The sequence below is a fragment of the Notamacropus eugenii genome, chromosome 6 (genome assembly GCF_028372415.1).
Source record: "Notamacropus eugenii isolate mMacEug1 chromosome 6, mMacEug1.pri_v2, whole genome shotgun sequence".
NCBI lineage: Eukaryota > Metazoa > Chordata > Mammalia > Diprotodontia > Macropodidae > Notamacropus > Notamacropus eugenii.
This window is the reverse complement of record NC_092877.1, coordinates 158,756,644-158,782,002: the sequence shown is the minus strand read 5'-3', so window position 1 is coordinate 158,782,002 and position 25,359 is coordinate 158,756,644. Positions and strand designations below refer to the sequence as shown.

The window sequence follows — 25,359 nt, the reverse complement described above, 5'->3', positions numbered from 1 at the left end:
ATGACAGGAAATACTGAGATAAAACAAACCAACTGCAATAACTCTATCTCCCTGAGGCATAGGACTTATTTAATTTATTGCTGTCAGTCACTTTTCCTGGACACTAAAGATGAAATGATTGGCAAGAGTGTTTGAAGGCTAGAGACCAAGTTATTTTAACATTTCTAACACAGCATCACTGTTTTCCAATTTACAAAACCACCCCCACTACAAGTTGCATGCTTTATTGAGGAGAGGCAAACATTGCCAAGAAAGGTAACAAACAACATCAGTCTTCTTCAGGGCAAACTGCCACCTGCAAATCTGATGTTTATTAATATAAGCTCAATATGAAGCTCTACAGGCAGATTTATAATTTATAAAAATTACTCAAAGGAGAAGAGGAGAGAAACTACTCGCTTAACTGATTGTCAGCAGGTCATAAGCTCCTAAGAATGAAAGATGTTCACTGTCTGTGGTTGTACTGACTGGTGGGGCTCATAGTCAACCAGTTGAAATGGAGACCATCCCAAAATTTAAGACTGTATTCCTCCTCTGTGAAGGGAAAAAACAGTTCTCTCTCTTTACCTAGACAAATTATATACATATTTAATAATATTATTCATTTAATGACTCTAGTTTAAATTGAGGAGTTGATTTCACTTGGATTGTTTTGTGTGTATGTATGCAGCAAGGAGAAGAGAAAGAGCATGACAGGAGCGCAGCACACACGACTGCTCCCAGGTTTTTAAATAAGCCAAGTCTGAGGAGCAGGAGCCTGGAAGTGGCCTGTGTTAGGACCAGTACAGCATGTGGGAAGTAGGCAGTGATGGAGCCCCTGAACGCTGAGTCCTGGTCCCCTCCCCCTTCTCAGGGAAGAAGCTGTAAACACAAGCTGCTGCTCCCAGGCGACAGCTTGTGCTGCAGCTCGTCCCGAAATTACTCCACATGGGCAGACTGAGTGGGAGCCGTTTATGCCTGTTCCATGATGACAACGTGCCAGGGAAGGGAAGATGTGGTGAATATGGAACGTTGACCCACACTCCTCGCCCTGCAGGGTGCTCCCAGTGATCCCTGCTAGGAGACATTTCTAATACAGAGGAGAAGGCGTTTTAGGAGGTTGTTGTTCAGGGGGCAAAAAGTCTCATCTCACATTTGAAAGCATCGGTCTCATCTGCTTCTTGAGAATAGGGACGGTTTCATTCTTTGTATTTGTGCTTGTCACACATCACAGGTGCTTAATGCTAGGGTATGAGTGCCCAAGGCCACACACAAGTAGTGACTGGCTATATGACAGGATTAACACAATCCAGTGAGTGGGATAAAGGTCTATGATAACTGGAAAGATTCCAAAGAGCACCCATGAGGACAGAGCGCAGACTTGGGTTCCAATCCTGCCTCTGTGACACTTATTACCTGAGTGATCCTGGCCAAATCACTGAATCTCCTAGGGCCTCAGTTTCCTCATCTTTAAAATGAAGGACTGGACTAGACAGAGTCTGAGGTCCTTCCAGGTCTTTGAACCGAAAGCCCTTTGACCTTCCTGAGACTCAGTTTTCCTATGTGCAAGATAACAGAGTTGGTCTATCAAAGATCTTCGAAAGCCGGGAATGCCAGTAAGCCTATTACTTTGTTCATAGGGTGGTTAGAAGGCTCATATGACATGACAGATGTGTAAGTGCTCTGTAAACCTTAAAGTGCTATGTAAAAGCCACCTGCTCTTGCTCTTATGAGTAAGCAGCACTGCATTTACTTACCCCAGCACAACTCCTAGCTCTTTCACATGAACTCTTGTGTGTCCTCGAAGATACTCAGAGAGCATTTTGCTTTTAAGATACATCTCTTGAAGCCGGTCCTCAAGATGCATTATGCACTGTGGAACCACAAGAACACAAAGGTGAGGGGCCTGATCCAGGTCATGGCTCGTCCCAGAAGGTTGCAGACATTGGCAGTGCCAGGCGGGTACTACTAAAGTGTTATCACCACCAGAACAGACAACAACAAAATGTGGCTTCTTCCCCATCTCTTTCTTAAGCAAAGAAACTCAACACGTCTAATTCAGATACTATTATTCTAAGGACAGTCTTACAGTAGCAAAATTATCTCCAGTTCTAAAGCTTCTCCTCGATAGCTGGGAAAGGTTTTCACACAGTAATGTGAGGTGCACTCATGTTGTTGTAAGAGTTGTATTTTAACCAGATTTTTAATAATGACTAAGAAGAGTCAGGAAGCCGCTATCTTGGGAATTACAGCCAACTTCATTTTCCCCTTTTATTTTAGAGAACATCAACCATCTGTGTCCTTCACCAGAGGCAAGTTTTTCTGTTTTTGGCACAGGGATCTGAGCATCTTCAGCAAAGAACCTGAAAACTTTGGCAGAGATGGATGGACAGGCAGACGGTGGGCAAGAGCAAGCCGCGGCATGTCACAGGCAAAGAATTATGAAGGAGAAGCAGCTGTAAAGGATGCCATCAAAGAAATGTCCTACAGTAAAGAAAGACAGGTTCCCAATGGAATAGCCAATGGGCAAGCCAAATGTTCTCTTGGCATCCCATCCCCATCACTGTCAAGAAGAGAAAAGGAAGAACCCGAGCATGCCTAGTGGAACTTTGGGAGAACATGGGTGGACAGTAGCTTTGGGTGGACAGGCACAGATAGGTGGCTGTTGGGAGGAAATGCCAATATCATGGAGAACACAGATTCATTGGATTACTGGAGTAAATTTTCCTATAAGCAATTCTTCCTGTGACTTTCATGGTAATGTGTTTAATTAATACTTCTGTTTGAAAATGCTGATCTTTTCCAGCTGAGGTGATCAATCATCCTAGAAAAGATAGAAAGATTTCCCCCCAATTTGCTGAGACTGAAACACACCATATTAGACGGATGAAAATGTTTCCTAGAAATTGATGTGTGGTGATAATTCGTGTTACATTTGACTAATTTTAACGAAATCTTTTCTGTACAATCTCCCTTTGTTCAACTCCTTTACTCTCAGAAGACTTGTGGACCCTATTTTCGGTACTTGTGGCAGGCTAACCTCTCATGCTTTTTCTGTTCCCTCCTATTTTTCTAGCACATCACACCTTGGCCTCACATGACTCTGCCCAGTTCAGAGCCTGTGGTTAATCATGAGTTCGTCACCATCCCAGCTCATGTGATTCAACTGTTCTGTCTTGATAATCTACAACTATCCAATGCCTCTATAGTACATCTCATTCTGGTGTTAGGTGGTGCAATGGAGAAAGTGTTGTACCTTGAGTTAGGAAAATCTGAATTCAAATCCAGCCTCAGACACAAGTTGTATCTAGTGTCCTAGACACAACTGTCTGATTCAGTGTCTTCAACTGTACAATGAGACCAACAATAGCACCTACCTCACAAGGTTGTAGTAAGGATCCAATGAGATAATGCTTGTAAAGCTACACTTAGGACAATGCCTGCCTTCCTTCCTCCACCTTTCAAATCCTCACTTCTTACCAGGGTTATTATAGTTTGTCTCTTTTTTGAAATTCTATTTTATTTTATTCTAGGTACACATTCTTTCACTTCTACCATCCTAATCTCCTACTGAGAAAGCATGAGAAAACAATACTCATGTTACAAACCTGTCTAGTCAAACAAAACAAATAAAAAGTCTTGGTCTGCCCTCTGACTCCATTGCCTCTTCATTAGGAAGTAGGCAGCATGTTTCATCATGTTTGTTGGTGTTTAATTGCTTCTTGTCACATGCAAACTCTACATGACCCTGTTTGGTGTTTTCTTGGCAGAGATATACTAGAGAAGTTTGCCATTTCCTTCTCTAGCTCATTTTATAGATGAGGAACTGAGGCAAGCAGGGTTAAGTAACTTGCCCAGGGTCACACAGCTACTTAGTGTCTGAGGTACTTAATTATGAGTCCTGTGAAACTGTGAGCAGTCATTGTGCTGATCAGAATTCTCAAGTCTTTAAAAGTTACTTGTCTTTACAATATTGTTTTTAATTACATAAATTGTTCTCCTTGTGCTGCTTACTTCAGTCCATATTAGTTCATACAAGTCACCCCACGTTTCTCAGAAACCATCTCCATCATCATCTCCTTTATATAATACCATGACACTAGCTATTTCCTAACTGATGGGTAACTCCATCAGTTTCCAGTTCTCTGACACCACAAAAATAGTTGCTATAAATATTTTTGTATATTTGGGTCCTTTTTTTCCTTTCCTTTATCTCTTTGGGGAAAGGACCTAGTAGTATATTCCTGGGTCAAAAGGTATATAATTTAATAGCTTTTTGGACATAATTAATTACAAATTACTTTCTAGAATGACCAGACCAGTTCACAGCTCCAATTGTGCATAAGTACAGAATTTGTCATTTTCCTATTATGCCATTTTAACCAATCTGATGATAGTTGTGAGACAGAATCTCAAAGTTGCTTTAATTTACACTTCTCTATTAGTGATTTTGGGCATTTTTTCATATGGCTATTGATAGTCTGGGTTCCTTCCTCTGAAGGCTGCCTGTTCATATCTCCTGAAGAATGGTTTATATATTTGATTCAGTTCCCTAATATCTCTAAGAAATGAGCTACTTATTAGAGAAACTCACCACGTAGATTTTTCCCACTGGTTTTGAACAAATTTTTAAAAAATTTTAAGAGATAAACACTGTCCATTTTACCTTATATCAATCTCTCCATCCTCTATGTGGTCAGGAACTCTCTCCTTATCCAAAGATCTGGCAAGTATCTGCTTCCTTTCTCCTCAAATTTCTTTATGATATTATGTCTAAATCATGCACCAACTTGGAGTTTGTCTGGATGTATGATGTAAAATGTTGGTCTACACCTAGTTTTTCTTGAATACAGAGCTCTTGCCCCAAGAGCCAGGATCTTTGGTTTTGTCAAGCACTAGGCAAATGTGTTGTTTGCTTCTGTTTATTATGTATCTAACCTGATCCACCGGTCAACTTCTTGATTTCCAACCCAGGGCCAATTTTATTTATTTTTATGATTAGTGCTTTGTAGAATAATTTGAGATCTGACATTGCTTTTCATTAATTATTTTGGTATTCTTGATCTTATATTCCTCCACGTGAATTTTATTATTTTTTCTTATTCTATGACAGTTGATAGTTTGATTGTTATGGCACTAAATAAGTAAATTAATTTAGGTAGTATTGTCATTTTTATTATGTTTACTCAGTTTACCTATGAGCAATAAATATTTCTCTAATTATTAAATGTCTTCATTTGTACAAAGAGTGATTTGTATAGTTCCTGTGTGTGTCTTAGCAGGTAGACTCTCAAGCATTCTATACTGCCCATAAACATATTTTAAATAGAATTTTGCCCATTTCCTCTTTTCCTGATAGATTTTGTTAGTAACATACAAAACTGTTGATGACTTATGTGTGCAACTTTACTGAATTTGTCAGTCACGTGAATTAGTTTTTTGGTTGACTCTTTAGGGTTTTCTAAGCAAACAATCTGCTTATCTGTAACATTTATAATTTTTCTCTGTTTCTTTCATTATTGCTATAGTTAGCCTTTCTAAGACTGACCAAATGTTAATGGTGATGATGGAAATCTTTGCTTTCCCTCAATATTATTAGAAAAGTCTCTAGTTTATCTCCATTATAGATAAGACTGTACCTTTGTTAAGGAAAATTCCATTTATTCCTTTACTTCCTAGTGTTTTTAATGACTTTTCTGCTTATAATGATAAAATTATGGTTTTGTTGTTATTAGTATTAATATAGTCAATCGTGTTAATAGTTTTCCTTATACTGAACTGGTTCTGCATTTGCTGGTATAAATCTAGCCAGTCACAGTGTGACTGTGTGATATCTGTGTGATAGATACGTTGCCGTAGTCTCCTTGCTAACATTTTGGCATTAATATTCATTAGGAATATTACTCTATAGTGGGTTTTTTCTTTTTGAATCTTCCTGGTTTAGGTAGTCTCATAATCTTTAACTGATTTCATTTACTCTGGTCCAGCCTGCATAGTGCTACCAGACTAATGTTCCTAAAGCACAATTCTTATCATGGCATTCTCCCCTTCTCAAAAATCTTTGGAGGCTCTCTAGTATTTAAAAATCTAAATGCCTTATAATGTCCTCAATCTGTCATTCCAACTTTCCTGACCTCTCTTTTCCTATGCATATTCGATGCACCAGTGAAATTAAAAATACCACTCTTCTCCCTGCTCAAAAAAGCCTGTTGCCATCCTATACTTCCTTTAATGTTCAGTTCGAATACCATTCCTTTTTTATGAAACCTTTTCCAAGTGTATGAATTTTGTTTGAAACCTTATAGAACTTTGTCTTTAGGATAAAATCATATTCTACCTAGTACTACAGTTTTGTGTATGTATCGCCTACCCTCTCAACTAGATGGTCAGCTGTTTGAAGTCAGGGATTGCATCTTTGTATTACTTGGAGTGCTTAGCACAATGAATGTAGTCCAAATGTGTTATTATGGAAAGACTTCTGGACTGTGACCTTGGAACAAGTTATCTAACCTGTCTGAGACTCAGTTTCCTCATCTGCAAAAATTCCTTCTTTGTTTTAGGGCCTAGACAATGGGGTATATACACAAATCATCTCTACCTTCAAAGGGCTCACATTCTTTGGAGCACTCACGTATACAAATTTTACCAAAATGGCCCCAATACATGTACACCAAACTTTCTAGACTACAGAGTATATGAAGGGGAATAATGTATTAAATAAGGTCAGAAAAGGTGTGTTGAAGTCAGATTATGAAGGGCTGTTGCCAAACTGGCTAGTTTGTATCTGATGCTAGGGTTTACTGAGCAGGCAAATAACAGTCAGACCTGTCCTTTAGGAATAACATTTTTGGAAGCTGTATGCAGAGGAATTAGAGGAAAGGCATTTGAGGCAAGGACACAAATTAGGAGTCTACTGCAGTAGTAGGCAAAAGACACTGAGGGCCTGGACTTGGTGGTGGCTCTTTGAGTAGAAAGAAGGGATGGAGGCAAGAGAGGTAGAGGTGAAAGGTCTACTAACTAACTGGCTGGACAGATGTGCTGAGGGAGTGAGGGGTTCAGAAGAGGGCAATGACTGGGTAGAAGAAGGGGGAGAAAAGAATGAATTGATTTGAACATGCTGAGTTTGAGGTGCCTATGGGATATCCAAAATGACATGTCCAGCAGGTGGAGAGCCTCGAGCTAGGGATATTCCAGGATTTGGAAGCTAGATCTGCAGAGAGATGAACTGGACCCAGGGGAGCTAAGGAAGATATCAAACAAAAGAATACAAACATAAAAACATAACAGAGTATAACATATAATGCATACTGCATGTTACACCTACCTCAGAAGAGTTAAATGCAATAATAAATGGTGGCCATTTCTTAAAAACAGATTTTAATGTTATAAAGGTAAGAGACATGGAATTACTGTGATTGTTCAGTAAATTCTGAATTGTAAGTGCTTAAAAATCTCAGCATTAGGCTTCCACATAAGAAGGAATTTTTTGTTGTCATTTTTTTTACAGGCAGTTTCATCAAATATACAAACACATATTGAGGAGACACTAACCTGTTTTATAAGATTTTGATCCAATGTTTCTACAGTACCAAGCATTAACATGTGGAACACCTTCATAAACACTGTTTCTTTCCCTGGGAGGAAGGGGCTTTTGAAATTTCTGACTGCCATGCCCATAATTTTGAAGCATAATTAAAATAGGTGCTATTTTCCCTTTCCTCCCTCAAGGGCTTAGCAATCCCTTAATTACATGCACTTCATTCAAATAATTAACTTTTAAAACAATGCTTTGAACTGCTGATGAACATTTTCTTTGGGTCCCTTTAGTCAGAAAATTAGCTACTGAAAGGTCATTTAAACTATTAAATAGCTGTCCATACTTTAGATCTGAAACCATTAAGCTGAGTTATGTATTTAAAGTTTTGTACGCTTTCTTCCCCTCACAGAATGAAATTATCGACACTGCCGTAACAACTGAACTTGCTCCTGTAGAACAAAAAGAAATGGATACATAGCTTGTGTAGTTACAACTCATAATCCCGACACCAGGCCTCATAAAAGCTGCCCAAGCGACATCCTGGATGAAAGAAGATGCTCCAGTCTGTTAGGCTAAACAATTCTGAGTTTCAATAAAATGCTTTTTCTGACATTAAGAAAAAATCCTTCATTATGTTCCTTGAAGTGAACTAGAGAAGACAGTCCAATCTTGCTTCCTGGGACAAATTCTTCCACGACAGAACGACAGAAGGGCTTCTGGGGACGGAGGGAAGAAAGAGCCTTTTGTTTGGGGTTGAAGGACCAGACCTGAGCTCCCCATTCTGTTGCGACCTGTGTGACCGAGGCAATCCATACTAGTCCAGCAAAGCCTGTATTTAGTGCCTCGATGTGCAAGGCACTGAGGAGGCAAAGGAAATGTGAAAACAAGTCTTTGTGCCCTCAAGGGACTTATATTTCACTGGGAGGAAGAGGGATTAGGTACACATTTCAAACTAGATGTCCTGTAGGCACCTCATATGCAACAAGTTCAAACTATTCCTCCAAACTCCTCCCTTCTTCTAAACTTCTCTGTTTTTGTATGGAATCATCCTTCCCCTCACCCAGGTTCACAACTCTGGCACTGTCCTCATCTTCTCACTCCAAGTAACTTCCCTCTCCAATCCAACTTCCACACAGTTGCCAAAGGGATTTTCCTAAAATACATGCTCTGACCACATCACTCCCCATTTTAATTCCAGTGGATTCCTATCACCTTAGGCTCAAATATAAACTCAGTTTTGGGCAGCTAGGTAACATGGCATAGTGAGGAAAGTCAGAAGACCTGCGGTCAAATTGAACTCACTCAGTAGCTGTGTGACCCTGGGGCAAGTCATGTGACCTGTTTGCTGTAGTTTCCTCATCTGTAAAATGGGGATAATAAGAGCACTTACAGGATTGTTGTGAAGATCAAATGAGATAATGTTTGTAAAGCACTCACACAAATCCTGGCACATAGTCGGCATTACATAAATGTTAGCTATCATAATGATTTTTGGCTTTCAAAAACCCTTCACAATCTGGCCTTTAATTTCCCTTTTCAACGTTTTAAATGTTACTCCTTCCTGCACTCTGTGCCCAGCTAATGTCACCTTCCTCCTGTTTTTCATATATAACACTCCAGCCCCAGTCTCTGCTTTTGTGCTGGCTTGTTCATCATGCCTGGGATGAACTCTCCCCTTGCCTCCATTTGCTAAAAGTTCTTATTTCTTCCCAAATGCTTCCCAAGAATCACCTACATGAATCCTATTTCTGATTTGCCCTAGCTGAGACCCAGAGAAGTTCAGTGATTTGCTTGAGGTCACAGGAGTAGCTAGTGGTAGAGCCAGAATTAGAACCCAGATCCTTACTTGTTGCGCCACACTGCCTCCTTGTTAACTGCAGAGTTAAGTTTTAAATCATTCTATATGTTGAGTTTGTTTTTAAGTAAAAATAGCTGAATGGCTGCCCTGAGAGTCTACTGAAAATGGATAAGCAATGAGCTCTCTATTCCTCTATATTACATACTTGATTTTTCCAAATGTGGCAGCAGCCCTGTGGCACACCAGGGACTGAACTATTCATGGCAATCTTTTACTTGTTTTCTGTTTATCTTCCCTCCCTTTAATGGCTATCTTAAGAAAAAAGTTCCCGTATATCTATGTATGATACTTTCTGCATTGAAGAGGTTTCTATTCCAAAAACCTCTTCCTTAAACCAGTTCTAGGCTGGACTTTGTGGTACTTCATACATTAATTTACTGAAAGTGGTAAATTGTATTCTAAACAGTGGGTCTTTGGAAAGTCCACACCATGCCAAACAAGATTATTTTCACCCATCCCAGTAGGGGCTTATAGACTAGTACTTACAAAGTCAGCAGGAAGGCGCAGCTTATATAGCTGTAAAATGGACTGTAGCAAACTGGACACCTGACTTGACACCAAGACCTCTTGGCCTAGTTTCATGTTGTCCATCACTTTCCTCTGGCTCGTAGCTACCTGGACGCTCCATTTATCTGTGTCTGCGATGATACAGATGGCTTCTGCTATTGGCTCATCTAGCACAGGATGCTGGAAAGAGAATGCAGAATGGGTCAGCAGCATTTCTGAGTGGCATCTACACCCTACCATGAGCTTCATTGGGATGTCTGTTTCAGAATTGAGCTATGGAAGCTAAGAGAGTTCTATATTTTCAGTGACAGAAAAAAATATCACTACAACTATTTGACAATAATTCCAGAGGAATAAATAAGGAAATAAGTTAGATATCCAAATAAGTTCCATATCCTTGTACTCAGAAGGTGCTAATATTTGTTGAATGAACTTAAAAGTACAACTTTTCCCCACAAGAAAAGATACAAGTAAGATATAATTTTAGTCCTCATTGAATGACTACAGATAACTTACTGCAGTCATCTGTGTACTTGTTATCTACCAACATGGGTAATCAAATAAAATAACTGAATGGAGATAGATTTGTTTGGTATACTACTTAAGATGTCAAATTAAAATAAAGGATGAACATTTCTGCAATGTGATAGAGGCAGCTAGGTGGTGCAGTGAATACAGCACTGTGCCTGGAGTCAGGAACACCTGAGTTCAAATTAGACCTCAAGACCCTTACAAACTGTACAACCCTGGGCAAGGCACTTAATTTCTGTTTGCCCCACTATCTTAGACTGTAAAATGGGGATGAATAACAGCACCTAATTCTCAAAGTTGTGAATATTTGTAAAATGCCTAGCACGTAGTAGGTGCTTAATACATGCTTATTTCCTTCCTTCCTAATATACTAGAAGACTGAGCAGACCTAGAATCATAGTAACTAGCATTTTTATGGTAGTTTAAAGTTTGCAAAATCCTTAAAATACATTGCCTCATTTAAGCCTCACAACGGCCTTGTGAAATAGGCACTACAGGTATGATCAGTTCCATTTTACAGATGAGGAAACTCAAGAGAATTCAAGTGATTTGTCCATGATCATAAGATGCTGCTTTCTCAACAATATGAAGATTTTTCCCTGGGGAAATAAATATTTAAGTGAGTAAAATACAAGATTTTCATCCTCTTGCTATTTCAGATACACACAGAGGCTGAAGAGGCAAAAAGAGAGCCCCACGCCTGGACTTGCTCAGGCCGGTTCTGGACAATGAGCCCTTGTACACTCATCTTGTATAAGGTGTTTATCTTACCACTGGGGCACAGGTAACACAAATTTTTAAAGCTAGGGTGCAGAAAGGGCAGTATACAACCTCTATATGTTTTTAATAATGAAAATGGGTTCAGTTTTCTATGGTAGGACCATCATTTGTTCAGTAACACTTTCTATTCTCTACAAATGAGAAATACTCAGCATTGGCTAAAAGTCTGTCACAGCTCAGGAAGATGGAGTGTTCATACCTGCACATGGAATAGCCACAACTTGTTGGTGACTAATTTCTCCCACACTGGTTTAGCACCTTCTCCACTGAAGGAGGCAGTAGTCAAATAAAGCCAAAAGATTCAGCATTCACTTTTGGCACATATTTGTACAATTTTACACTGAAGGAAAGGAGTCATTTAATGAAGCAAGTTCTTGAACACATGGGGCCTAGTTTTCTGAACACGTATCATTTTATGAACCCATTAAATGAGCTACACAGATTTTTCTCATTCCCTCTAAAATGACAACCACAGAAATGCCTCCCCACCCCATCATGACTGACTTCCCCTTACAAATCTGTACAAGTTCTTCTCAAGTGATAATGAATGTCATAATGCATTCACAAGAGGATGGTGACACTATGTTCTCAGTCAACATGGACCTTACCTATTAGAGAATGTGGTTGAACTTTATAAAGCTTCTGTTCTAATTTCCACCACTCCCTTCGCTTCCCTTTCTTTGCTACATATTCAAAGTATGCTAGGCACTGTGAAGAACACACTTTAAGTGGTTCCTTTCTTAGGAAGACTTAAAATCTAGATACATATAGGATGTATATAAAATTAATGTCAATGTAAAAACAATGAAGTCACCTACTTGTTAACTTTTTGTGATAAGCAGTTCTGGATAACTGTTTAGTGGGTTACAGAAATAGATTCTGTTGGGAGCTGAAATGTCCTAACTGATCTATAAACGCCTTCTTCCAAAAGGTGGGATTGAAGGTAGGTCATGAATTAGGGGGAGGGAGCTTAGTGTATTCAAGACCATTCTGGGCATATGGGATTCACAAATCAACAAACATCTATCAAGCACCTACTGTATGTCAAGCACTCATTGGATATCCTATAGAAGATGAAAGTATCTAAAGTCAGGAGAATACAACAAAAGGGACTCAATTAGAAAAACTAAATGAAGTTAGGAAAGGTGAAATCTTTGATGGGGATGGAATGGCAGAGGGCCTAAAATCTAAGGAGGTATAATCTGATACAGAATGATCAGGCAAGAGTGAATGAGAAGGAAAACCAATCCAAAATGTAACAGCATCACAGATTAGAACTGGATGTGACCACTGAAGTTATCTAGTTCAACCCTCTAATTCTACAGATGAGAAAACTGAGATCTGAAGAAGTAAATTAATATGCTCAAGACCACACAACTACTAAGGTCCAAGGTCACCAAATCCAGTCTTGATTCACAAATAAAAAAAAAACCACAAGACGCAGAAAAGTGTGACATGCCCAAGGTCACACAGCCAATAAGGGACAAAGGACAAAGGCAGGATCCAAATGCTTAAACCCAATCCCTGACTCTTTTCCACAGAGTCATTCTGCCTCTCAAATAAGGCTAAACACAAAAATGAATGGATCAAGATCCTTGTCCTAAAAACATGCCATGAAATTTCCATGAAAACAGACTCCAGAAACTGGAAAAGAACCTCATTTTCAACTCATTTACAGGTAAGCACCTTTAAAGGAAACTCCATCAGGAGTTACCCAACCTCAGGTAACAATATTTGCCATGTGGATTCCATGAGTTCTCTGAGCAGCATCCATGACACAACCTCTGTCATAGCTAAGTGTTCTCCAGGGAGGAGGGGGAGGAGGAAGGGCAGCCAGTGTTTGGGGGCAGGCAGGCTGCTGCCCAGCTCTTCAGGACAAGATGGGATTTCTTGACAGGAAGGCCTAAAGATTCGCTAACAATGCACTTACGATGAGGTATTCATCTACTGGCAGTATCTATTTTAGGCACAAAGTCCAAAAGAATTTCCCAGGATCAGAAATCATAGGATCCAGAGATCTTAGAGGGACCTTAGAGACCATCTTATCCCAGCCTTTCATTTTACAAGATGAAGGAAGTGATGCCCAGAAAAGCAGACTGATTTGTCCCAGTTCACAAGCCTCTAAGTGGCAGAGGCAGGATGCAAACCTAGGGCTTAGTGAGTGATACTACAGGCTTTAAGCCTTTATTATACCTTGCTCCTCTATTTCTCTCACATTGTCACAGGGCTTCACACAGTTCTGAAACTGCAGCAGGTGCCTAATAAGTAGATGTCTGACTGACTGAAGGATAGACAAGGGTGCGAAGGGCCAAAAAAACAAAAGAAAAGCAGCTGGGTATGAGATAGAGATAATGAACAAACAAATGGGAGACCAGACAAAATCTATACAGAGGAGAATGTCTTAAGGAAGGGCTGACACTCCCCTTCTGACAGGCTGAACTTTAAGATCAGCACCTACTTAGGGCTCATTCTTGTGACCTCACAGGTTTCTAAAGTGTGTCACTGAGGAAAATAAACTCAACTATTATGGGTTGGGTAAACTTAAAACACCATTTTCACTACCAAAAAAATGAGTTGAAAATTAAAAAGAACTAGAGGAATGCTTCCATTGGCCTCCTCTTCTAGAAGATGTAAGGCAAGACATGAACAAGAATGAGACAGGACAAAAAGTGTGCGGGAATGAAGAAAGTGCTAGATTGGGAGAGGATCAGACTGGGCTCTGCTATTTACCACTTTTTAGCCTTGAGTACTTCACTCCATCTTCTCAGGTCTTTGTTTTCTTATCTGTAAAATGAAGAGGGCAGCTAGGAAATATCTGGGCTTGGAGTCAGGAAGAGTTATCTTCTCAAGTTCAAATCTGGCCTCAGACATTTACTATCTGTGCAACCCTGGGGAAGTCACTTAACCCTGTTTGTTTCAGTCCTTATCTGTAAAATGAGCTGGAGAAGAAAATGGCAAAAACCAAATGGGATCACAAAGAGTCAGAGACAATTGAAAATGACTCAACAACAAAAGGAAGAGGGCTGGAGAAAATTATCTCTAAGATCCCTTTTGGCTCTAAATCCTGTGGCAAGGATTAGAGGTATACTCACAAAAAAGGAAACATTTTGGCTAATCCATCTCAGAGGTAAGTCAGAATTTTTAAAATTTCAGGATCCAGGAAAGGATGCTAGGGTTTGCCACAAAAATACAAACATTTGGCCTTCCCTACCTCCCATCCCCAATACATACACCTCATTCTCACCTACCCCCATGACTCTAACTATTAGAAATTCCTGAAAGGAAATTTCTCCCTTAAGGCATGTCTCCTCACAAAGAATCGTCCAAAACTGTGGGCAGGGCTCCTTATCAATGCAAAGAACTTCAAAGAAGGAACCTTTTATTTTTGTGGCTTGTCTGTAGAAGTGATTTAATGGTGAAACCTGCCAAGCAGACTCTGGGTCCATATACATATTTACCATTCAGTAACAAGGACCTGGGAGCAGGCTGCCTTTGAATGATCATTGCTCTCCTCAGGGGGTATAGTGAGGGCATTGGACTGAATGGCTTAAAACAAGCATGACTGGATAATAATTGCTTGTGAAAGGCCCCTGCCAGATGTGTCCCCATCTAGTCTAAAGAAAATCTTATTTAAAAGGAAAAAAAAAGGGTGGGCCTTGATATCGCCTAGACATTCACCTAGGGTCTGAAACTAAGGTTCCAACTGGTCAGTCTGCCAGGGAGCATGAAAATATTACTACTACCACCTAAACATCATCTTCCCTCAGACCTTGATGGAAACAGTTGTCCAGGATCCTGAAACTAAGAGCCTTGGGAATATCGATGCTTCCAGTTCACTGCCTGCAGCTGCCATCCTGGGAAGCAAACCCTGTGGAGACGCAATCTGGCCACTGCTCCTGCAGGTGCTACAGTCACACCTACAGAAGATCCAGAAAAGAAAGTCATCTCTTCCAAAGTCCTTGGCAGTGTCCAATGATTTTGAAAAGTACTTCATATAATATATCTGATTTGAGGCTAAGAACTCTGAGGGTCAAGTGCTGTTATTATCCCCATCATACAGATAAGTCTTACAGAGAGTGACTTGCTTAGGATCAAATAACCAGTATGTGTCAGAAGAAAGATTTGAGCTCAAGAATTCCTGACCCCAACCCTATACCATGCTGCCTCCATGAAAAGGAAGAAAATTACATGAATTAACAGTCTTAGGAGAATAACTGTAAAGTGGAAAAGACTCACATTCTCCTTTCCCAGAGCCAGAAGAGCAGGTTTATACAATTCCTCTCTTTTTGACTAAATATTACTAATGGTCCCATTGTTACCTTTATTCAAAATTTTAAAAAATGACAACCCCTCACTGTCATTCTCTAAGTGTTCTGATATGTGAGATGCAAATAATTTGTGAGGTACAAAATAAGTTAGGTCAAATATAGAATGTCAGAAACAATGGCTTTCAGTCTATTTTAATTTGGTTGACAGAGATTGTGGTTACTATTATTTATTCTCTTTTTACAGATAAGAAAACTGAGACTGGGTGAGGTGAAGGACTTAGCCCAAGTCATAGAGTAAGGAAATGTTTGATACGGGATTCTGACTCACGGAATCCTGACTCCTGGGCTAGTGGTTTTGATGCTATGTCACCTAACTGCTGAAGTTCAAATTTGTCTTTTTTTCCCCTTCTCCCCCCATTCAATCCATATTAAATGAGTTCATGGCTTATGATGTTTAAGAAACAAGACTTCTTTTATTAATATTTTTTCCTAAAAATTGAAAAAGTCAATTTTTTAAAAGCACTTAAATAAGGAGAACAGAGGAGTCAGCAGCTACTCACTTCAGACTCCTGACCAGCAGACCAGTATGGCCAATCCAGAGGAAAGGAAACCGAGGCCAGTGGAATGAGTTATTGCTGGATTCTTGCTGACTATTCCTGTCATGGCTAAGTCAAGCTCCTTTTGTTAACTGTAAATGATCTGTGAATGTCTCATTTTGTTCCAGTTCTGAAGCTATAACACCAGATGGGTCTGCCTGACCTACAATAATATCCCAGGAACTTTCCAAGCTAAATAACTCATTCTTTGCATTTTTGTTACGTCCAATTACCTCATGTACACTACCCTTTGGCACTTTTATAGAACATAAATTGCCTTTAAACATTGTAGTTTGATGTAGCTTCTTTTTCCTTATTGAAAGAATGCTGGTTTTTCTGGGGCATGTGAGGTAAATTGGGGTTAAGTAATTTGTCCAGGGTCACACAGCTAGTAAGTGTCTGAGGCCAAATTTGAACTCAGGTCCTCCTGATTCCAGGGCCAATGCTCTATCCACTGTACCACTTAGCTGGGGCACTTAAAGAGTTTCTAATGAGAATATAATTCCATTCCCTGTTATCAGGGAGCCTTGCCATGATAGGCTGTCCTTCTTGCTCACACCTAAGTGCATCTGTGTGCTCTTAGTCTGGGATGTTCCTCAGGCAAGTAATCTTCACTGCCACCTGAAGCTGACTGCCAGTCTCCTGTCAAAACTTCTTTCCTCAGGTATCTTCCCAGGATTCTGTCTATGAGGACAGATGGAAAGTGCCAATTCCATTGGGGAATTTGTTTGAGCTGGCATGGCTGAGAGGGCAGAAGCAGGGCCTTGAACATGGAAGGCTGAGTCTCCCACAGGCTAGGACCCAACTAACAGGGAGAGGGAGAGAGGGAGAGAGGGAGGGAGGGAGGGAGGGAGAGAGGGAGAAGAAGAGGGAAAGGAAGAGGGAGAGGGAGAGGGAGAGGGAGAGGGAGAGGGAGAGCAGTTTGTTCTACTTGATTAGTTGGGAGTATGTGTGGTTTCAGGGGGATGGGGATCTATGGCAAATGAAGCCCTGCCATCATGATGGGCCAACTAGTATAGGTGGGGCTAGATCATTTCCCCAAATACTCACCATACAATACTGGGTCACTTGAGCCTCACCACAACTCTATAGGAGAGGCACTATTAGCTACATTTGAAGGATAAGGGATGGAGCTCCAGAGTTGAGAAATGCGTTCTCTAGTCACACAGCTGTTAAGTGTCTGAGCTGGGACTGACATTTGGGGCTTCCTGACTCTAAGTGGGAGATTTTTTTTGCCTACTGGCACACATCTCCTCACATACACAGCACTTTAAAGCCTTGAAGAAATGACTACAACAAATATCATTGTCCCCACTTTATAGAGGAGGAAAACAAGGCTCAGCAAAATTAAGTGACATACCAGAACCCACTTAGTAAGTGTGGGAGCAAAGTCTTGAACTCAGGTCTCCTGAGGCTCAGATCCCTCACAGCCACCAGAGATACCAAGAAGACACTTCCTTCTGCTTGGCTGCCCACATCCATGACTGCTTCCCAAAGAGACACCAAAGAGCACCCAGCACAGGAATGAGCAGTGACAAACCCAGTTGGCAAATGAACCCCAGCAAGGGAGAGAGTGATTTATGGCAGCACTAATTAGAAGTGCCTCCTGGCTTCTTTGCTTTTCTCTGCATTATTCTGGATAGTCAAGCATGAGTTCCTTTGGCTACATATGAGCTGCATTTAATCATTCTTTACAAGATAGTTCTGGGGAGTCAAATAACTTCATTAAGGTGAACTTAAATAAATGGATGCTATGTGACAGAACACCTTTCAATGGCAATCCCCACTGCTTCAGCACCATGACTTAATAATATTAGCTCTTATAGGATTGCAAAAAAGGGGCCTTAATTAGCCACACAAAGAATAGGAGAGGATTAATGCAGTCACCTTCACCTTCACAGCATCCCCTCTTCTCCATTCCAAGTGCTCACTTCCTTTTATCTGTTCTGCTGCCCCTTAGGGGAGATCACACCTCTGCGACCACTTTACCTACAAGCTGCTGAATCATTGCCTCTAGCCTGCTTTTCTCAGACCTTAAAGGCTGTGTTCTTTGGCCAACTTGCCTCCCCTCTGGATGGCAGAGAGCCAGGTACAAGGGAGAAGTCTGCAGAGATACTGGACTGCAAAACACTAGTCCTTTGGTTAAAAAAACAGGTTGACAGGAATCTCCCCAAACCCCAACCTTCCCCTCAAATTTCCCCAAAACTGTGAAACATGCAAGGTCCTCAAATACACTCTTCAGTTAATTTATTTAAATTAAAAATGATGATTTTTAAACACACTATTTCCTAAGAGTCTCCTTCACAGACAGCTGATTCAAGAGGAGACAGAAAGTACAGTGGAAAGAGTCTGGGATCAAGTCCAGCCTGAGACTTGGGTTCAGATTCCGTCTCTACCTCTGTGACTTCAGTTTCTTCAACTATAAATGAGAGGCATTAGACTAGATGACCTGGAAGATCTTTTTCAGCTCTCAACAATCCTCTGAGATTTATCTCCCATTTACACTGCTTATATTTTGTACGTCCACAGTTGTTTGCACGTTGTCTCCCACATTAGAAGGTCAGCTCTTTGTTAGAAGAAACTATGTTTTTGCTCTTCTTTGTATCCTAGCTTAGACTGGTGCCTGGCACATATCATATGCATTATAATGCTACTAACTCACTGACAATAACAATTTACAAATGCGTTGAGGATGGGGGCCCTTTGCTTACAGTATGACTTCAGAAACCTAAATATACCATACTCTCCAACCTTGAACTACTCTAACATAACCTGAAATTCTACCATTAAAGAGTTTCTTCCTCTAGGTTCATGCTTACCTCTGAGCATTCTTAATTAAAATGCCACTCCTCTTTGAACAAGCACGCAATTAAAAAGAGATAAGATGTGACCAGTTAGTCACCTTAGTGTTAAATAATTTAACTTCTGTTCAACTAGCAGATTGAAATTAGGGTTCTAAGGGAATAGGATTTTTAACGAGGTCAGAAGGGGGAGGGTGCTTTTGGGGAGGACAGTACTGGAGGCAACTCTGGAAAGAAGAGGGCACAGTAACAGGGCACTGAACACCTGAAGGTGGACTTCAGGTCTAAGAAAGCTGTTCTCTTTCTATATCCACATGCTCCACAATTCTACATAGGGCTGGTCTCAAATCCTATATGATGTAGATAGCATCCTCTGTGAAATGGTTTAGAGGTCAGTAAGATCCTGGGAGACAAAATACAGAGACTTTTAAAAAGGTTCATAGGATGTTTATTGGGCTAAGAGCTAGAAAGCAGTGACTTAAGACATCACCTATCTAGTCCAGAGGTTTGAATGTGGAACTCACAACACTCGAATGTGGCCCCAAACCAGACTAAAATGTAACTGGGAAATATTTAACAAAAGAAATAAAAATACAATAAAACTTATATAATGGATCCTTATTTATGATTTAGTGGCCCCGGTCTTTTTTTGAGTCTGAAATCACTGATTGCAGTTCAAACCTCATTCATTTTGTAAATGAGGAAATTTAAGCCCTGACGTACCCAAAATTACATACAGAGTTAAGGAGCACAGCCAGGTTAAATCCAGGTTAAATCTCTTTCTCAAACTATAGATTGAGAATTCTTTCTGCCATATTACAATGGTGTACAAGACCAAAAAGGGCCCACAGTACACTGAGTTGTATTTAAAAATCAGGGATGGGGTAAATAGCTTATTTCAAGAGAAAGAGGCAAAGATTCTGGAAATCTATGAATGTTTAGTGGGTAATAATGCTCATGAAGTTTAGGAAAATAGAGTTAATATGTACATGTCTACATTGTATCCATGTGCCCACATGAAGCAGGAAATTCATTCTTCTTGGATCCTATAAGTTCCATTTTTTATTTCTTATAGATATGAAGATTGAAGAACAATCCATGTAGGGCAGGGCTTGGGTGAACTCTCTGCCCAAAGTGGTCAAATGCTAGAGGTAGAATCATCGATTTGAAGTTAGAAAGGACTTTCGGAGTCATCCAGTCCAATCTCTTCTTATCAATAAAGTTGAGTCTTAGAGAAGTCTTAGAGAAGGTGAGTGACTTGCCCAAAGGTACACAGATAAGCAATTGACAAAGCTGAGATTTGAACACAGGTCTTCTGACTCTAGATCCAAGGATCTTTCCATTGTACCATACTGTAAGATGTAGGGGTTTTTGTTCGTTTGTTTATTTTAATGGAACATCATCTCTGCCATCAATTCCACTATCTTGGTGCCCAGAACAAAGATTCTTTACCTGGAATCCTTAAACTTTTTTAAAAAGATTTTTTTTTTTGTATATACAGTATTCCAATAGAATTTGTTTCCTCTGTAATCCTATGTATTTAATTTTGTACATTTAAATATTCTAGGAAGGGATCCATAATCTTAGCCAGACTGCCAATGAGGTCTACGACACACATAAAATTTAAGAAATCCCTGAGTTAGACTCAGCTTTATTAGGATGGGTTTTGGGTCTTTCTTTTATATATTGCTAAGACCAGGAAAAATTTACGTTGTTAAAAAAAACCCCAACAAAATATTAAGGGTTGTACTGTAACAGAAATTGAGTTGACTGCCAAAGGGACCTTCTCATGTGGCTCTGGGAATCAATTAACTGAGTTAAAAACAAGGAGACTGACAACATAAATGAATGAAGGAATGCCCATGACATCTCGGTCCAACTTCACTTCACTCCCTGGAGTTCTCATCAGCCATCATGATGCTTTAAATGTTCACCTTTTGCAGCTCTCCCTCCCTAGCCCTATCTTCCAGTTCAGGAACTATAATCAAATCAATTCTGTCATTGCTTCAGGTAAGATTGTATCAAACTACTTCCACCCACCATTCCTGTAACTTCCCAAACCAAACTATCCCTCCTAGGCCACCACTTCCCTACATCTATATCTAAGTTCCTGGAGGAAAAGAACTGTTTTCATTTTTGCTCCTATGTTCATAGCTGGCACATAAGTGCATTATAAATGTTTTTCATTCATCTATTCATTCCCTACACAGGATTTACATAAATACATGGATAAGAATTACATAGTATGAAAAAAAGAATGGATGGGAAGTGATTTGCAGCAGTGGATGGAGTACCCATACTAATGAGATCCCTCAAAGTAAGTGACACACAGGAATAGGAATGGTGACTTCTAGGTAATGATTAATGTGTTAACTTAGAGAAGAGTGATATGTGAACCAAAGTACTTTCATCACTCACTGTCTAGCATGCAAAAGTTAAAAAAAAAAAAAAAGAGTTGTTATATCAAGCAAGTTCAGTTTGGAAACCTTCCTTTCTAACACTATTGATTTTAAAGATTTTGATTGCCCTAAAGCCCTCTAATGTTTGTGCTTCAATTACTAAAAGATTCATCATTTAATCTGTTGCTGTTCAGTTGTTTCAGTTGTTTTTCAACTCTTTGTGGCCCCATTTGGGGTTTTCTTGGCAAAAATAATGGAAAAATTTGTCATTTTCTTCTCCAGTTCATTTAACGGATAAGGAAACTGAGGCCAACAGGGTTAAATGACTTGCCCAGGGTCACAGAGCTAATAAGTTTCTGAGGCCGGATTTGAACACAGGAAGATGAGTCTTTCTGACTCCAGGCCCAGCACTCTGGGCACTATGGCACCACCTAGCTACCCTCATTTAATATTATGAGCTTTAGTGATATATACTCAGCATATATACTCCAAAGAGGTCAAAGGCAGTGGATTCTTTCTTTGGGGGGTAGTAAGGAACTGGAAATGAAGGGGGTCCTCATCAATTGGAGAATGAACAAACTATCATATACCTTTATAATGGAATATTATTGTACCAAAAGAAAACAAGAACAGGTTCAAAAAACAAAAACCTGGGAAGATTTGTATAAAATGATGTAAGGTGAAGTGAGCAGAATTAGGGGAAAAATACAGACAATATATGTTATAATGTTATAATATGTTATAATGATAACATAAAGTAAAATAACATCTGCAGAAGGCTTAAGAACTATGAGGAGCCAAAGGACAACCCACATTCCTGAAGACAAATGATGGTCACGTGTCCATCTAGTGACAGAGGACTATTATTACACAGGAGCAAGGGAACGTTCTTAGTCTGGGGTCCATGACCATGCATTTCTTAATATTCTGATGACTGCCCTACACTCTAACTGGACTCCTTTGTCATCCTGTGTATTCTGCTTTGTGCACTGACAAGCATTCTGACAAAGCTATGTCCGTAGGCTCTGACAATCTGCAAGGGCTCCATGACACAATAAAGACTAGGAACTCCTGATTTAGAGGGAGGGAGCAAGATGTCCACTTAAAGACACAGCCAATCCACCTGTTTTGTTTTAATTTAATTATTCATTACAAGAGCAAACTTTTATTTGGTGGAGCAGAGAAGGTGGCTGTGATAGTGTTGTAATAAAAGCATTAATGAAATGTTAAAACATATAAAAGAGAGAAGAAGTTCAAAGGGCAAAGAGACAAACAGGATATTGTTGGTGTTATCACATTAAATTTAATATGTATTTTTAAAAAGAAGCCAGATATGAGAGATTCACAGTTTGCTAGAATTCTCTTTTCCTATTCTTCTTTGTACATGGAAACATTAATGTTTGTTAAGTTCAAAGTTAGAAAAGAAAAAGAAAAATCCTGCAAACCCATGGAGATCTGGGTTTGTTCTTCTGGCTTGATTACAAGGAATGGCTTAATTACTTTGGGTCTTTGTAAGCACATCATAGGCAGGCCTTTAGAGCCCCTTCTCCTGTGGGATGCTACCAGCACCACCTCCCTTGTGATATTTCTGGAGTTCAAACAGTTGACACTCTTAAGATTCAATAAAAGAGACTGCCATCTCCAAATGCTACTCATTTTACAGATTATTGTGCAAATGCCTCAGCCACTGGGAAGGGAGGTTTTGCACACATGCAATGCTCATCTGCAGGAAAAGAGCCTCTGGATATGCTTTGTTAGAGATGAAGGGTGAAGGAAAAGTGGTCACTTATGTCCCTAGAATGTATCCTCAGGCACATCTTTCCTGGGGTCATATCCTTTGCATAGACTCAAGAGGCAAAGGCAATACTAAGTTTTGCCATTCTCATACCCATGGAGGTTTCTCCTTTTGCCCCTCTATTTTTCACACCCACATTCCCTGCCCATGCCAGCAACTTACAGTAGGGAGAAGACAATATCTTTGGAGTTAAAAGGTTGAGTTCAATTCCAGTCCTCTACCTACAGGCTGTGTGACCACAGGCCCATTACTTAACTTCTCTGAACCCATTTCCTACTCCATGAAATGGAGATCACACTTAGCAGTCAATCATATCGAGTTGTGAGGAAACAAACCCATTGTAAAACTTAAGAATACTACATAAATCCAAGCTACTCTTATTAGAAAAGAGAGACACAGAATATCAGGGAAGATGCTGAGTGCTGTCCCCAGGGTCATTGATTGTCCAAGAGTCACACATACAGAAGATACAGAAGTCTTTTACCATATAAGAGAAGGTAGAAACAGCACACAAAGGTACAACAGGCACAAAGCAAGCTAAATATTATTTTTACTAAGCTAATGTCATTCAGCTGTGTAATCTTGCTGGGCAGGAAAAGTTAACAGTTTAAGAAGTGAGTGACAGCTGGTATCTGGGCTAAGTAAAAACATGTGACTAAATACTGGAAGAGCAGAAAAACAGAGATACATGAAAGACACCAAAAACCAAAAGGGGAGTGTATCAGTAATCAGGCCAGAAGTACCAGCAGGGAAACGAGGGGGGGGTACATTTTCAGGAAGCCAAAGAAAGGGCTTGTCAGCTGTGAACTTCACAAGGGGCTGGCTTGTAGCTGACTAATGAGAACACTGTCCTTGGACAGGGTGAGGAGACACGAACTAGCTTAGTCACTAGCACAGGAACAGTGAATGTAGCACAGCTCCAAAGAAAGTAAAGTCCACATTTTAGTTTTGTTCCAGGCTCAGCCACTTCAGTCCATTCCTCCATTCTGCCACTAATATGATTTTCCTAAACCACAAGTCTGATCATGTCACTTCCCCCGCCTCTACTCAATAAACTCCAGTGGCTCCCTATTGCCTCCAAGATCAAATACAAAATGCTGCTTGGCACTCAAAGCCCAGCATAACTTAGGCCCCCCCCCCCCCCTGCCCCTACCCCTCACTCCCACCTTTCTAGTCTTCTTTCACCTTACTTTCCAACATGTACTCCTCAATCTAGTGACACTGGCCTCCAGGCTATTCCATGAATAAGACCCTCTATCCCTCAGCTCTGGGGAAGCAATACTCCATGCCTGGAATTCTTTCCTTTCTCCACTCTGACTACCAACCTCCCTGGCTTCCTTTAAGTCCCAACTAAAATCCCATCCTCTCCAGCAAGTCTTCCCCAACTCCTCTTAATTCCAGTGCCTTTTCTTCTGTTAATCATTTCCTATTTATCCTGTATATAGCTTGCTTTGCATACATTTGTTTGCATGCTGTCTCCCTCATTAGACTGTGAGTTGTTTGAAGGTATGGGTTGTATTTTACCTCTTTTTGTACATGTACTGCTTAGCACAGTGCCTAGAACATACCAGGCACTTAATAAATGTTAAATGACTGATTGGATAGCAGAAGATAATAAATGCTTATTGGATTAGATCTGTGCTGTTTAACATTTTAAACAAAGACCCAGATAAAGGCATGTTTATCAAATATATAGATGGCACAAATTGAGATGGATAGGTTAACAGACCAGATGACAGCTGAGATCCAAAAAAACTTTAAGAGGCTAGAGCTCAGGGATGGATCTAATAAAATTAAATTCAGTAGGAATAATATAAAGTCTCACATGTGGGGTCCAAGCAATCAGCTACATAAGTAAAGCTGGGAGAAAAGCATGATAGACAACAATTTGTCTAAAAAAACCCCAAAACTGAGGGGGTCATGAGTCAGTGGTTTAATAAAACAAACAAAAATGCTAATGCACTTTTCGGCTACATTAAGTGAAGAATAACTTCCAGGAATAAGAAAAGTGACAGTCCCTCTGTATGGCATTCAATCAGATTGCACATGAAATACTATTCAATTCTGGGAGCAGATCTTAGGAAGGTTATGACAAACTGAAGGGCCAGCCCACAGAAAAGGACATTCAGAATAGAAGATGGGTAAAAGAGGTCACAGACTGAGAATTGTAAGGGACTTTGGAGGTCGAGTCCAATCCATTCTTTTTACAGATGAGGAAACAAAGGCCCAGAGCAGTTTCTGTTAGCAGCAGGGCAGTCTCACACTTTCTCTCTGCTACTACTCTCCGATCCAGTGACAAAGACCTTCT

The 25,359-nt window shown here is 40.1% G+C and overlaps 2 protein-coding genes across 10 annotated transcripts in view; one reads left to right on the top strand and one right to left on the bottom strand.

Annotated features, from left to right (window-relative positions):
• SPMIP2 (sperm microtubule inner protein 2) overlaps positions 1–8,139 on the top strand; it is a 178,890-nt gene extending 170,751 nt beyond the window's left edge. Inside the window, exon 5 of the mRNA XM_072621382.1 lies at positions 7,926–8,139. Coding sequence (XP_072477483.1) covers positions 7,926–7,994 — 69 coding nt within the window. The 3' untranslated portion in view covers positions 7,995–8,139. The remainder of the gene's footprint in view (positions 1–7,925) is intronic.
• Positions 1–25,359, bottom strand: part of FNIP2 (folliculin interacting protein 2) — a 147,598-nt gene that overhangs the window by 5,646 nt on the left and 116,593 nt on the right. For 5 of the 9 annotated variants that reach the window (XM_072621377.1, XM_072621373.1, XM_072621372.1 and 2 more), the window contains 2 exons: positions 9,861–10,061; positions 3,773–8,374 (listed from right to left, as the gene is read on the bottom strand). In XM_072621377.1, coding sequence (XP_072477478.1) covers positions 8,147–8,374; positions 9,861–10,061 — 429 coding nt within the window. In that variant the 3' untranslated portion in view covers positions 3,773–8,146. Of the gene's footprint in view, positions 1–1,736; positions 1,853–3,772; positions 8,375–9,860; positions 10,062–25,359 lie in introns of those variants that run through there. The other 4 variants (XM_072621379.1, XM_072621380.1, XM_072621374.1 and 1 more) reach the window with 1 other exon arrangement.